Here is a 12199-nt window from a genome sequence, read left to right as displayed (position 1 = left end):
CATTGTACCTACTACTGCTTCCTTGCACAGAACTTTAATTTAGCTTAATGCTTCTAGAAATACTATGGATATTTTCATCAACAGCAAAAATATCTTGAAGAAAAAAGGCATAGAATGTGCTGACTTGTTATTCTTCTCTGTGATACGAGTAATTTCCAGACTACACCCTTTTACTGACCTTCAGTAGAAAGATGTGTAAGGGCTCCTCTGTTGTGTTCAGCCCTGTCAGAGAGTATCAGAATGGCAGAAGTACTAGAGGAGAGAAACAGGTGTTCTTCTCTGAGGCTCCACTATGACAGAGATCCCAGCAGAGCCTCAGGAACTAAAACATGCAGGTCGGCTAGAGTCTGCAATGACAAGAATGTTCCTCTGAAGAGGAGCTGTGCTGTCCTCCTATTCCCTGCCCAAATCTGTGGCTGGAGGCTGAACAAGTGCAATTTGGCATTCATACGCCTCCATGGAGTCAACTTTACTTACCTGTCCATGAGCACTACAGGCTGATAACTTCTTCCAGAGCTCTACATTCAGCAGAGAGCCAGCTTGGCTGCTACATCTGTGATTTTCAGAAGCGCTCGGGTTCTCAGCAGAGGGCCCTGGCCTTGCAAGGAGGCTTTTTGTGGCAAACGGTGTAGCTACAGAAATGTTGGCTTTTTCTAGAAGCTCTGACTGTCCCTGTCATCTCCTGAGAATGTGGAAGGTGTTCTGCTGCCATTGTCATGTTAATTCACATTTCTGGGATTCAGGAATTCCAGTGTTTAGAAACACTCATGGCCAAGGAAAAAAGAGGAGGGGAAAATAATCAAGTCATGTTGGTAAGGCAATATTGTCTCTTGCGCTTAAGAACATCATCTGGGCAGTAACAAGATGATTCTCTTAACTGTAGTTTGTATAGGAGAACACGTGAGGGCGTACAAATTGAGTGCAGAAATGTCTCTTTTCAGATGTGACGTGTGAACCTCCTCCAGAAATTGCTGGTGGAAAAGTTCAAGGTGTTAAAAAGCCAAGGTATTTGCCTGGGGAGACAGCTCACTATCAGTGCTGGCAAGGTTTTCTGATGACGGGGGCTTCCACCGTAACATGTCAGAATGGGACCTGGACAGAGCTGCCCCAGTGCAAAGGTGAGTTCTCTCTCCCTCCATGCGGTAGACTGTCAGTGAAGATTGCCCTGAACTAGCTCAGTGGCATTTAGGTCTCCAAATTTCAGTCTCAGGACTGTGAGCAAGTGCAACAGTATCTGTCAGACTCAGGAAAAAGGGATTTTCCCTGGTATCTCTCCATTTGTGGTGGCAGGATGTGTTTAATGGAAGTCTACCAGGTGAGTAACCTGGATGGCTTCACTCAAGGGGTGCCACATCTGGAAAAGCACCCTGAGGCTGAGAGCAACTGCTGGCCAGGTCTGATTTTGAGACTCCAACCTTTCACTTCTGCAAATCTGCTTTCTGAGAATGCCTAATGTGAAGAGAGTGAGAAATTGTGCTGCCTGCGCTGGAGAACAGAGCTCACAGCTCTCCTGCCAGCTGACATCCAGAAAATGCAAGTGGTGCATTGCCTTTGTGAATGCCATGTAATTGACTCCACTGTTACATTACCTGCGGGTCGTAGCTGATGGGTGAGCTAACACCTGGTACCATGTTGGTGCCCAGGATTTCACGAGCACATTGAATAATCTCATTTGATTTCATGAGGCATATGCGAGGTTTCAGCACATGAACAAATGCAGCTTATCAAGGTGACAGTTTTCTCTCTGCTTTCCTCCAAGTCTCTTGAAGTACTGCCTATGTGATCTCTTGAAGAATTTGTGGCCAGGGTTCTGTTGCACCTAAAATCGGATGGTTTTCTTTCTAATGGGTAATTTTCTTCCAGGGAAGGGTAGAAAATGTGGCCCACCTCCAGATATTGAAAACGGAGACATCCTTTCCTTCCCATTGCCAGAATATGACCAAGGTGAAACTGTGAAATACAAGTGTGCAAGTTTCTACATCCTGAATGGACCTGAGCAAATCACTTGTACTGACGGGCAGTGGACAAATCCCCCAGTGTGCTTGGGTAGGTGGAAGCTCGTGCTGCGTGGCCAAGAGCTGTGTGAGCTGCTCGTTGTCTTTTTCTCAGGCCCTGCGGGCGCTTCACTTGTGAAGCAGCACTTGTGCTGGGGCTGCGACGCTGACAGGGCAGAACAGCAGCTGGTGCTTCTCCAGTGCAGAAGGAATTTCCTCTGGAGGTCAGCTTGTGTAGCCGCCTCTGCTGCCTGCTGTCCCTCCCTGCCCCCAGTCACCAACAGATCCAGGAGGAGGGGAGTTTGGCTGAGCCGCTTCTTTGGGGCCGCTCCACCGGTGTGGCGTGCTCCTGAGCTGGGGACGCTGCTATGGTCCGCAGGCTGTGAGGAGGGAGGGTGGGTTGGTGTGAGTGCAAGGAAATCCAGGGCCACGAGGAAACGAATTTGAGAAGTGCTGGGACGAGGGCAAGGAGAGAGCCCAAAAAAGACACAGGGAAGTTCATTGCTGCCTGCTGAGTGCCCCCACCCCAGGCTGTGCTTCCCCCTTGTCCTGTGAGACTGTCAGAGGGCAAAGGCCTCTCCGCAGCGGTGTGCAGCCCGCATCTCAGCCGTCATCTTTTTTCCCTTTTCTTTTGTTGAGAATGTCTTTCCTGTTGGAAAACTCAGAGGGTGAGAGCACAATAGTAGAAGAGGTTTGTGATGTGAAATACATCTGTAGTCTCGGAGGGGGAAAAAAATGTATATGTATGTTGTGCATCTGTATGAACTGATCACATCCTTCTCTTGCCTTTTCCAAGCGGCTTGTACGGCCTCTGAAGAAGATATGGACAGAAACAATATTGAGCTGAGATGGAGAGGAGAAAGAAAGCTGTACTCGACATCAGGAGATTTTATTGAATTTGACTGTAAAATTGGATATGTGCAGGACCCAGCATCTTCCCCATTCAGAGTGCAGTGTATGGACGGGACATTAGAATACCCATGGTGCAAGCCAGGAAGTAAGTCACCTCCACTCTGTCACTGCTTGACCGCTGCCTTTTTGCAGTTTTAGTGCAGAAGCTGAGAGGAAAGCCCATAGCAAGTGTACCTGGGGAAGTAATAGCGGAGCACCAAGGTGTGAGAGCACCCTGCAAAGCTGCAGGCTATGAGGGGAGGTGCCCCCAAGAAGCCGCCGACTGGCGTACGTGAGCTGGAAAGGCTCCTGGGGAACGGGCTCCCTGGGGCTCATGAGGGTTACTGGTGCTGGGCCTGCCCGGCCGCTTCCAGGCAGGACAGAAGGGCTGGTAAGTTCCCTGCAAGTGGCTTCCCTGCAATTGGAAGGTGCCATTTCCCTGACTGTGGCAGGGCTGAAGAGCAGGAAACCATTTCCTTGCAGGCTCTCCCAAGCCTGCCTGTGTAGGCAGGGCTTTGGCCCAGCAAGCTTCTCTCCTGCTTCCCTCTTGCAGCCACAGCTGCGCCCCCTTTGCACCTGTGGCCTTCCCAGCTCCTCTCTGGTTGTGCTGTGCTCTGGTGTGTGTGGAGGCAGGGGGTCAATGCCCATTGCAGGCCTTCATGGCTTCTGCAGCAGGAAACCTGTGCTTGCCTCCTCCTACAATTTCCCCAAGCCCCGATAACTGCGACATTGCTGAAGGGTAGGAAATGGGCTTTTGCCTTTCATCATCGGCACTGTGCATTGATACAGGAGGGGACAGATGCGGCGGGGATGCAGCACAGGAGAATAAGTAGTTTCAGGCACTCAGCTGGTACCAACAGCATCAGAGGATCAGTTGACAATACGAGGTCTACAGGCAAATTATGAGAGTACTTTCTCTTGTGGCGGTGGCTGTTCTTTTCGTCTTCTATTTTTTCTCTTATTTTTTTTTTTCTTCCCAAGGGAACTGTAGATTGAGTGAGACAGAAATGAAGAGGAACAATATTAAACTAAGACAGTCAAGGAGAAGATCTAACACATATCGCTCTAAGGAGACTATTTCGTTTACATGCCCTTTTTCCTACCGGGAAGTCTCAAACCCAGAGGATTTTGAGGCACAGTGCAAGGACGGAGTCATTAACTACCCCCGATGTGAATGTAAGTGCTCTGTGTGGAGGGCACAGTGCTCTGTAGAATTGTGGACAAGAAGGGAGGGTCAGCTTTAGGGGCCTTCACTTAACCCTCTACCAGTTTGTGTCTGTCGTGGGGCTGCTCCTGTTCCAAGGGGTCCGGGGAATCAAATTGAAGCAATGGGAATGCTAGGCAACTTTGCTATCTGCTGCTCTCAAGAAACATGGCTGTGTACCAGCCTTGGTGTTCATTCCTTTTCCACTTTTTCTCTTTACATTCCAGGGTATTTTGGATAAATGGAAGGGGCATGAAGGAGCCCAGCTGGAGAAATGAAAGATCCTTTGACCAACCCAGTGATTTGAGCTCAACTTTCCCTGGAGTTTGCTGTTTCATTGTGCTTTGTTTGCAGCTTAGCCAAAGTTCTGTGTTGGAATTTGCTTTTTTTTTTTTTTCCCTTTGAATTGTTGTATGATTGTTTTTACACTTAACCATTTTTGTAAAGGTATTTGCATTTTATCCATTCAAATGACTGTACTTCCTTCTTACTTTTGTTCTGTATTGATCTCACTGTTATTTTATTAACATTTGCATCCTGAAGTAGGCTGGCTTTGGTGGCATACTGAGACGTGAATTAAAGCGTGCAGCTAATTTGCTCATCAGCAAGTAGTGTGTGTGTGGTCTTCTCTGCTCCTAGCTTCTGCTCCATGTGCTTGCCTGGAATTCAGTCTGGGGTCATGGCAGAGATGAGTGTCCTGACAGCCTCATCATGATGTGAAGGTAAGTGGTCTCCTTTAAACAACTCAGGGAAGTCTGTGGATCATAGACCCCAGTTCTTTTGCATGACTTGAGCTTCTGCAATATTTCATGGAAGGGCGAGATTTTGGAATGAAAGCAGCTTGGATTCCTTGGGAGGCAGGCTTGCCTTCTTGGCAGATTCGATGGGGCCAGATGGGATCCATGCAGGGGTAATGCAGGAGCTGTTGGAAATGCTCACCAAGCAGCTTTCTATCATTTATCAGCAGTCCTGGCTATCAGGGGAAGTCCCAGTTGACTGACAGCTAGCAAATGTGATTTCCATCTCCAGAAATGCTGGAAGGAGGACCCAGGGAACTACAAGATTATCAGTCTGACTTTGGTGCCAGAGAATGTTATGGAGCAGATCATCCTGAGTGCCATCACTTGGCACATACAGAACAACCACGTAATCCAGCCCGGTCAGCTTGGGTTTATGAATGGCCGGACCTACTCAACTAATCTGATCGCCTTTCAATGACAAGGTGACATGCTTACTGGATGAGGTAAAGGCTGTGGATGTTGTCTACCTAGACTTTACTAAAACTTTTAGCACCATTTCCCACAGCATTCTTCTGGAGTAACTGGCTGCTCATGGCTTGGATGGGCATATGCCTCATTGGGTGAAAAGTTTGCTGGTGGCCAGGCCAAAAGAGTTGTGAATGGAGTTAAATCCAGCTGGAGGCCAGTCACAAGTGGTGTCCCACAAGGCTCAGTACTGGGGCCCGTTCTCTTCAATATCTTTTTCAATGATCTGGAGGAGGGGATCGAGTGCACCCTCAGTAAGACTGCAGATAACACCAAGTTAGGTGCAAGTGTTGATCTGCTCAAGGGCTCTGGATAGGCTTGACTGATGTGCTGAGGCCAACTGTATGAGGTTCAACAAGGTTAGGTGCCAGGTTAAGCACCTGGGACACAACCCCATGCAATGATACAGGCTGTCCGCCCTCAGCAAGCATGCCGATGATACAAAGCTGGGCGGAGTGGCTGACACACCAGAAGGCTGTGCTGCCATTCAGCTAGACCTGGATAGGCTGGAGAGCTTGGCAGGAAGAAACCAAATGAAGTTTAACAAGAGCAAGTGTAGAGTCCTGCACCTGGGAAGGAACAACCGCATGTGTCAGTACAGGCTGGGGGATGACCTGCTGGAGAGGAGCTCTGCGGAGAAGGACCTGGGCGTCCTGGTGGACAACAGGTTGGCCATGAACCAGCAGTGTGCCCTGGTGGCCAAGAAGGCCAATGGGATCCTGGTGTGCATTAAAAGGAGCATGGCCAGCAGGTCAAGGGAGGTGAGCCTCCCCCTCTACTCTGCCCTGGTTAGGCCTCACCTGGAGTACTGAGTCCAGTTCTGGGCTCCCCAGCACAAAAAAAAAAAAAAGACAGGGCTCTCCTGGAAAGAGTCCAGTGGTGGGCCACAAAGATGATACAGGGCCTGAAACATCTTCCCTATGAGGAAAGACTGAGAGACCTGGGTCTGTTCAGCCTGGAGAAAAGAAGACTGAGAGGGGATCTTATTAATTTTTAAAAAAAATCTGAAGTGTAGGAGACAGAGGGATTTGGCCAACCTCTTTTCAGTGGTTTGTGGGGACAAGACAAGTGGCAATGGCCAAAAAATGGATCACAAGAAGGTCCGCACCAACATGCGAAAGAGCTTCTGCATGGTAAGGGTGACAGAGCACTGGAGCAGGCTGTCCAGGGAGATTGTGGGGTCTCCTCTGGCGATATTCAAGGCCCATCTGGACGCCTCCATGGGCAACCTGCTCTAGGGAACCTGCTTTGGCAGGGGGGTTGGACCCGATGATCTCTTGAGGTCCCTACCAACCCCTACAATTCTGTGATTCTGTGAAGAGTGGCTGGAAAGCTGTTCAGTGGAAAGGGACCTGGGAGTATTGGTCAACAGCTGGCTGAATATGAGCCAGCAGTGTGCTCTGGTGGCCAAGGCCAAGAGCACCCTGACTTGTATCAGAAATAGCATGGTCAGCCAGATTAGAGAGGTGATTGTCTCGGTTCTGGTACTTGGCTCTGGTGAGGCTACACCTCAAGTAATATGTTCAGTTTTGGGCCCCTCTCTACAAGAAAGACATTGAGATGCTGGAGCATTCCCAAAGAAGGACAACAAAGGTGGTGGAAGGTCTAGAGAACAAACCTTATGAGGAACAGTTGAGGCGGCTGGGCTTATTTAGCCTGGAGGAAAGAAGGCCCAGGGGAGACCTCACCACTCTTTACAACTACCTCAAAGAAGGTTGTAGCAGAGTGGGTGGTGGTCTCTTCTCCCAAGCAAGAAGCAATAGGACAAGAGGGAATGGCCTCAAGTTGTGCCAGGTTGGTTTCCCTCTTCACTGCAAGGACTGTGAAGCATTGGAACAGGCTGCCCAGGGAAGCAGTTGAGTCACCATCCCTGGAGGTATTCAAAAGACGCACAGACGTGGTGCTTAGGGACATGGATAAGTGGTACACGTGACAGCTCTAGGTTAACAGGTGGACTTGATGATCTTAGAGGTCTTTTCAGAATGAAGCAAGTATTAACCTGCAGAAACTGTGATAAATGCATCTATGATGATGCTGTTAGCTTTCCAGAACTTGAGAACTAAGTTGCCACAACTGGGTTAGGAGTTCAAAGCTCTGCAACACAAGTTGAGGACGAAGGTAACAGGGCACAAAGGATGAAGTAAAGAAGCAGTCAGAACCAAACAACAGCTGGATCACCAAGCTACTCTATCCAGTTATGTAATTTTATTTTCTTTTTAGGAAGAAGATACCACGATAATTTTGCTTGTTAGAGCTAGCGCTCTACTCCATGAGTTACTTCCACCTTTAAGCATTGCAAAAGCCTCACCACAACACACTGTTTACTCCAACCTAAATGATTCTGAGATTCTGTGTTTGTGTGCCACTGATGTATTGCTGGGGGGGGGGGGGGGGAATTATAGAGGTGTTTTACTGCCATTATCCACAGGTATCAGGTGGTTACTGTCTTTTATGAGATCTGCCTCTTCCCCCTCCTGTTCTTGTGATGGCCCTGTTTTGCAGTAGTCTGCCTCATCCACTTCTTCCTCCTTCCCCTTCCTAGTAGAAGTTTCTTCTTTTCCTAAACAAATTGGCTTCCTCTTCCATTGTTTATTCTTAAATATAAGGGCAATTGATACAAGAACAGGTCAGTTCTCTGGTTCAGCTGCAGTGTCTGTTGTGAGAGTTGCAGTAGATGTAGTGCTCTGGATTGGATCCAGTGGCATTCTCTTCTTTAGGGTGCTGAATAGCATTGATTTTTGTTTGATAGGTAGAGGCCAGGCCTCTCCATAGCAGAGAGCTATGAACCTCTGGCTAGGGACATACTTTTTTAAAAAATTCTACCTTTTTTTTAGGATTCTGCATTTGTTCATGGATGAAGTCCGAAACCATTGGAAAGTGACAATTGTGATAGGTACTTGACCATATCCTCCCATACACCCTGCCAACCATAACCATCCTGCCTCAGGGCAGATCTCTAGGTGATATTGTTAAATAGCCAGTTAACCTTAGCCAAAGCCATAAACACATGCAGGAGACATAGCAATGGGATTGTGCTAGTTTGAACATCCCAAGAATACATAAGATTTTCAGGAGCTATTGTAATTAGCCTGGAGGAGAAAAGGTAAAAACTACATGATAATAGTTTCCATAAGAAGGTTCCTGAGGTGCAAGAACGATGGCAATACTGAGTACAAATACCAGATTACGTTAACAGTCAGTGTAACACGAGCACATGCTCTATACACACTGACAAAAACATAAACTTTGGCGAGCCCCCAGAGTAGATAAACAACAGGAAAGGAATTAAGAAAAACAACCTTGACGGCAAATAAATTGACATTATAAACAAATATATCCACATTGTGACTGGCAACTATTAAACAGTTATAATGCTTATAACAAATTTGTTCTAAAATGCTCTGGTCAGATCTGTCATTGTCTCAAGCCTTCATGCCCTGCATTGGGTGTCAAAAGGACTGTTGTGGTTAAACCTGACATGCAGGCAGCTAAGCATCATGCAGCTGTAAACTCACCATTCCTTCTCCTGCCAGTGGGATGGGGAAGAAAACTGAAAAGTGCAAGAACTCATGGGTTGAGATAAGGACAGTTACATAAGAAAGAAAATGAAAAGGAAAGAAAAGACCCCCCCCCCCCCCCAAAAAAAAAAAAAAAGAATAAATAAAGCAGGTGAGGCACAGTAGAATTGCTCACCATCAGCTGGCTGATGCTCAGCCACTCCCTAATCAAGGGCTGCCCCCTGCCCCTCTGCCCCAGTTTTACTGTTCAGCATCACTTTACATGGTATGGAATGGTCCCAGTTATATGGTCCCTTTGGCCAGTCGGGGTCAGCTGTCCTGGGTCTGTCCCCTCCCAGCTCCTACTGCATCCCCAGCCTCCCAGCTGGCAGGGCAGCACAAGAAGCTGAAAAGTCCTTGGCCCTGTGTAAGCACTGCTCAGCACAACTAAAACATCGACATGTTATCAGCATTATTCTCACCCTCTATCCAAAATATGACACCGTACCAGCTACTAGAAAGAAAACTAACTCTATCCCAATCAAAACCAAGCACATATTGGTCTAGCAAACAGTCTCACTGCTTCTAATGCTAGGTAGACGGCAGTTCACAGACTTGAAGAGGTTTTGTCCCATCATTATTTTCAGAAATTTCATTTGCTTTCTGCTGGATCTTAAAGTAAGAACTACAGTCTTCTCATTTCTGGTCTTAGAGGCACATGAAAGTATTCCAAACCTCAAAACAAAAGGAGAAAAAAGGAATATTTGGAATTCCAATTCGGACCAGAAAAGAATGAATGAAACACTCCTTTTTCCAATGTGAACAGCATGCAGCTAAATCTATCTAAATGCCCAAAGTCTGCAACCAAGTGTGAGCAACAACAGTATCTGAAGTGCGACATAGCATCCATCTGTATACATCAATGAAGTGATTCCAGTGATAATGAAATATTATTTCAAACATACATGAAATATGCTGATATACATGTAATTTACCTGCTCTGGTCCTGAATAAAATATCCAGGTCAAGGTGATCGCACAGTAAAGAGCTCCTTGCTGGCATCAGTAATCCTGTCAGATGGACAGCGTAAGTAACAATCAAGAAAAGAAAGTCAAATCTTCTATCAAATAATCAGATGGAAATATTACCTCTAAAAAAGGAAAATTATTTTCCTTATTTATCCTGACTGTTAAAAATGACAGCCACTATTTGACAAGAATGATGCAGACTTTCTTGAAAATAGATGTCCTTCCATCATCTGTTCCCCAAAACAAAACATTGGTACCATGATTTACATAAATATTGCCTAATTTAAGGAATTTTCACTATAAACTGTAATTATGATGATTGGTAATTATTCCCCATTTCAATGCTTCATTGCAGGGCTGACAGGAACAGGAGACCTTCACCTTCTTCTGATAATGGGAATAAATGTCACTGTCTTCTTGAAAGAATATACACCAGCTTCAACAGCAACATATGTATATATATATTTATAAAATTAAGGAAAAATAATGTTGCCAGATAAAATTCTGGCAGATGGAAACATGTACTAGTTTGTTAAGTTGTTGAGGATGTGTATTCTATAAAATAAGACACAAAGAGAAGTACAAATATAGTAGAACTAGAAAGTTCATGACACATTTTGTCCTGGTTTCAGTTAGGACAGAGTTAATTTTCCTCATAGTAGCTGGTAGGGTGCTATGTTTTGGATTAGGATGAGAAGAGCGCTCATAACATGCTGATGTTTTAATTGTTGCAGAGCAGTGCTTACACCAGGCCAAGGACTTTTCGGCTTCTCGCTCTGTCCTGCCAGCGAGCAGGCTGGGGGTGCAGCAGGAGCTGGGAGGGGACAGACCCAGGACAGCTGACCCAAACTGGCCAAAGGGGTATTCCATACCATCTGGGGTCATGCTAAACAATATATAGGGGTGGCTGGCCGGGGTGGGGGGCCGGCTGCTCGGGGATAGGCTGGGCATCGGTCAGCGGGTGGTGAGCAATTGCATTGTGCATCACTTGTTTCGTACACATTATTACTAGTAATACTATTATCATTATTATTATTGTTGTTATTATTATATTCCTGTCTTAATAAACTGTCTTTATCTCAACTCACAGGCTTCACTTTCCCGTTTCTCTCCCCCATCCCAGAGAGGGAGGGGGGAGGGTGAGCGAACGGCTGTGTGGTGTTCAGCTGCCGGCCGGGTTAAACCACAACACATTTTTAACAAAAATACCTTTCTATGGTAGTTATCCAAAACCAACAAACCATCAAGGAAAAAGTTATACAATTTTATACGAAGAGCAATTATGTGTCAAGCTCTGATCAATATTTTGAGTGAGCAAGCATGTGAAGAGAAAGATACTTGTTTGATACTTCCCAGTTAAATAAAAAAAATCATTACTGACAACGAAGGATATTAAATCCATGCCTCCTATCAAGCCATTAATATTTCATTCCATTATCAAAACTCCCACTATCTTCACTTATTAAAAGATATAATCAAAAGTGATCTAAAGTGAAAAAGTATACTAAACAAGGAAAGAATTCTATTACATACTGAGGTAAAAACATTGAGACACATTAATCATGAATTGCTTAATTCCAGTGCAATAAATGAAGAAATAAGAGCCTATTCTTTTCTCCATTGATTTGAAATGCATCCTCAAAAGATACAGAGAGAAACAACAAGAAGCTAAGCACAGATTTCAAAGAATGCAAATCCTTTCTTTGAAATGTGGCCCCATGATGTGAAAGCCCCACAAGGGGGCTTTCACTAAGAGTGTCACATCCCTAGTATTACATAACCAAAGGCACTGCCATAGCAAAATATCTGCAGGAGGTCTCAATAAGTGGCCACATCACTAGACAGTTCTTTGTTGCCATAACCCCAGGCTAAATTCCCAGGCAAGCACATGGAGCAGAAGCTAGGAGCAGAGAAGACCACACACACACTACTTGCTGATGAGCAAATTAGCTGCACGCTTTAATTCACGTCTCAGTATGCCACCAAAGCCAGCCTACTTCAGGATGCAAATGTTAACAAAATAACAGTGAGATCAATACAGAACAAAAGTAAGAAGGAAGTACTGTCATTTGAATGGATAAAATGTAAATACCTTTACAAAAATGGTTAAGTGTAAAAACAATCATACAACAATTCAAAGGGAAAAAAAAAAGGCAAATTCCAACACAGAACTTTGGCTAAGCTGCAAACAAAGCACAATGAAACAGCAAACTCCAGGGAAAGTTGAGCTCAAATCACTGGGTTGGTCAAAGGATCTTTCATTTCTCCAGCTGGGCTCCTTCATGCCCCTTCCATTTATCCAAAATACCCTGGAATGTAA

General features: G+C 45.7%; 2 protein-coding genes across 8 annotated transcripts in view; one reads left to right on the top strand and one right to left on the bottom strand.

The window, feature by feature from the left end:
- Positions 1–4693, top strand: part of CFH (complement factor H) — a 37374-nt gene extending 32681 nt beyond the window's left edge. Inside the window, exons 20-24 of the mRNA XM_067001434.1 lie at positions 942–1118; positions 1864–2046; positions 2791–2991; positions 3867–4061; positions 4317–4693. Coding sequence (XP_066857535.1) covers positions 942–1118; positions 1864–2046; positions 2791–2991; positions 3867–4061; positions 4317–4330 — 770 coding nt within the window. The 3' untranslated portion in view covers positions 4331–4693. The remainder of the gene's footprint in view (positions 1–941; positions 1119–1863; positions 2047–2790; positions 2992–3866; positions 4062–4316) is intronic.
- The window catches only part of LOC136791356 (complement factor H-related protein 5-like), a 58692-nt gene continuing 50960 nt past the window's right edge, over positions 4468–12199 (bottom strand). For all 7 annotated transcript variants that reach the window (XM_067001437.1, XM_067001435.1, XM_067001436.1 and 4 more), the window contains one exon: positions 4468–12188. In XM_067001437.1, coding sequence (XP_066857538.1) covers positions 12175–12188 — 14 coding nt within the window. In that variant the 3' untranslated portion in view covers positions 4468–12174. The remainder of the gene's footprint in view (positions 12189–12199) is intronic.

This window comes from Anser cygnoides, chromosome 8 (genome assembly GCF_040182565.1).
Source record: "Anser cygnoides isolate HZ-2024a breed goose chromosome 8, Taihu_goose_T2T_genome, whole genome shotgun sequence".
Taxonomy (NCBI): Eukaryota; Metazoa; Chordata; class Aves; order Anseriformes; family Anatidae; genus Anser; species Anser cygnoides.
The sequence above is the reverse complement of the archived record's forward strand: the minus strand, read 5'-3'. Positions and strand labels throughout refer to the sequence as shown.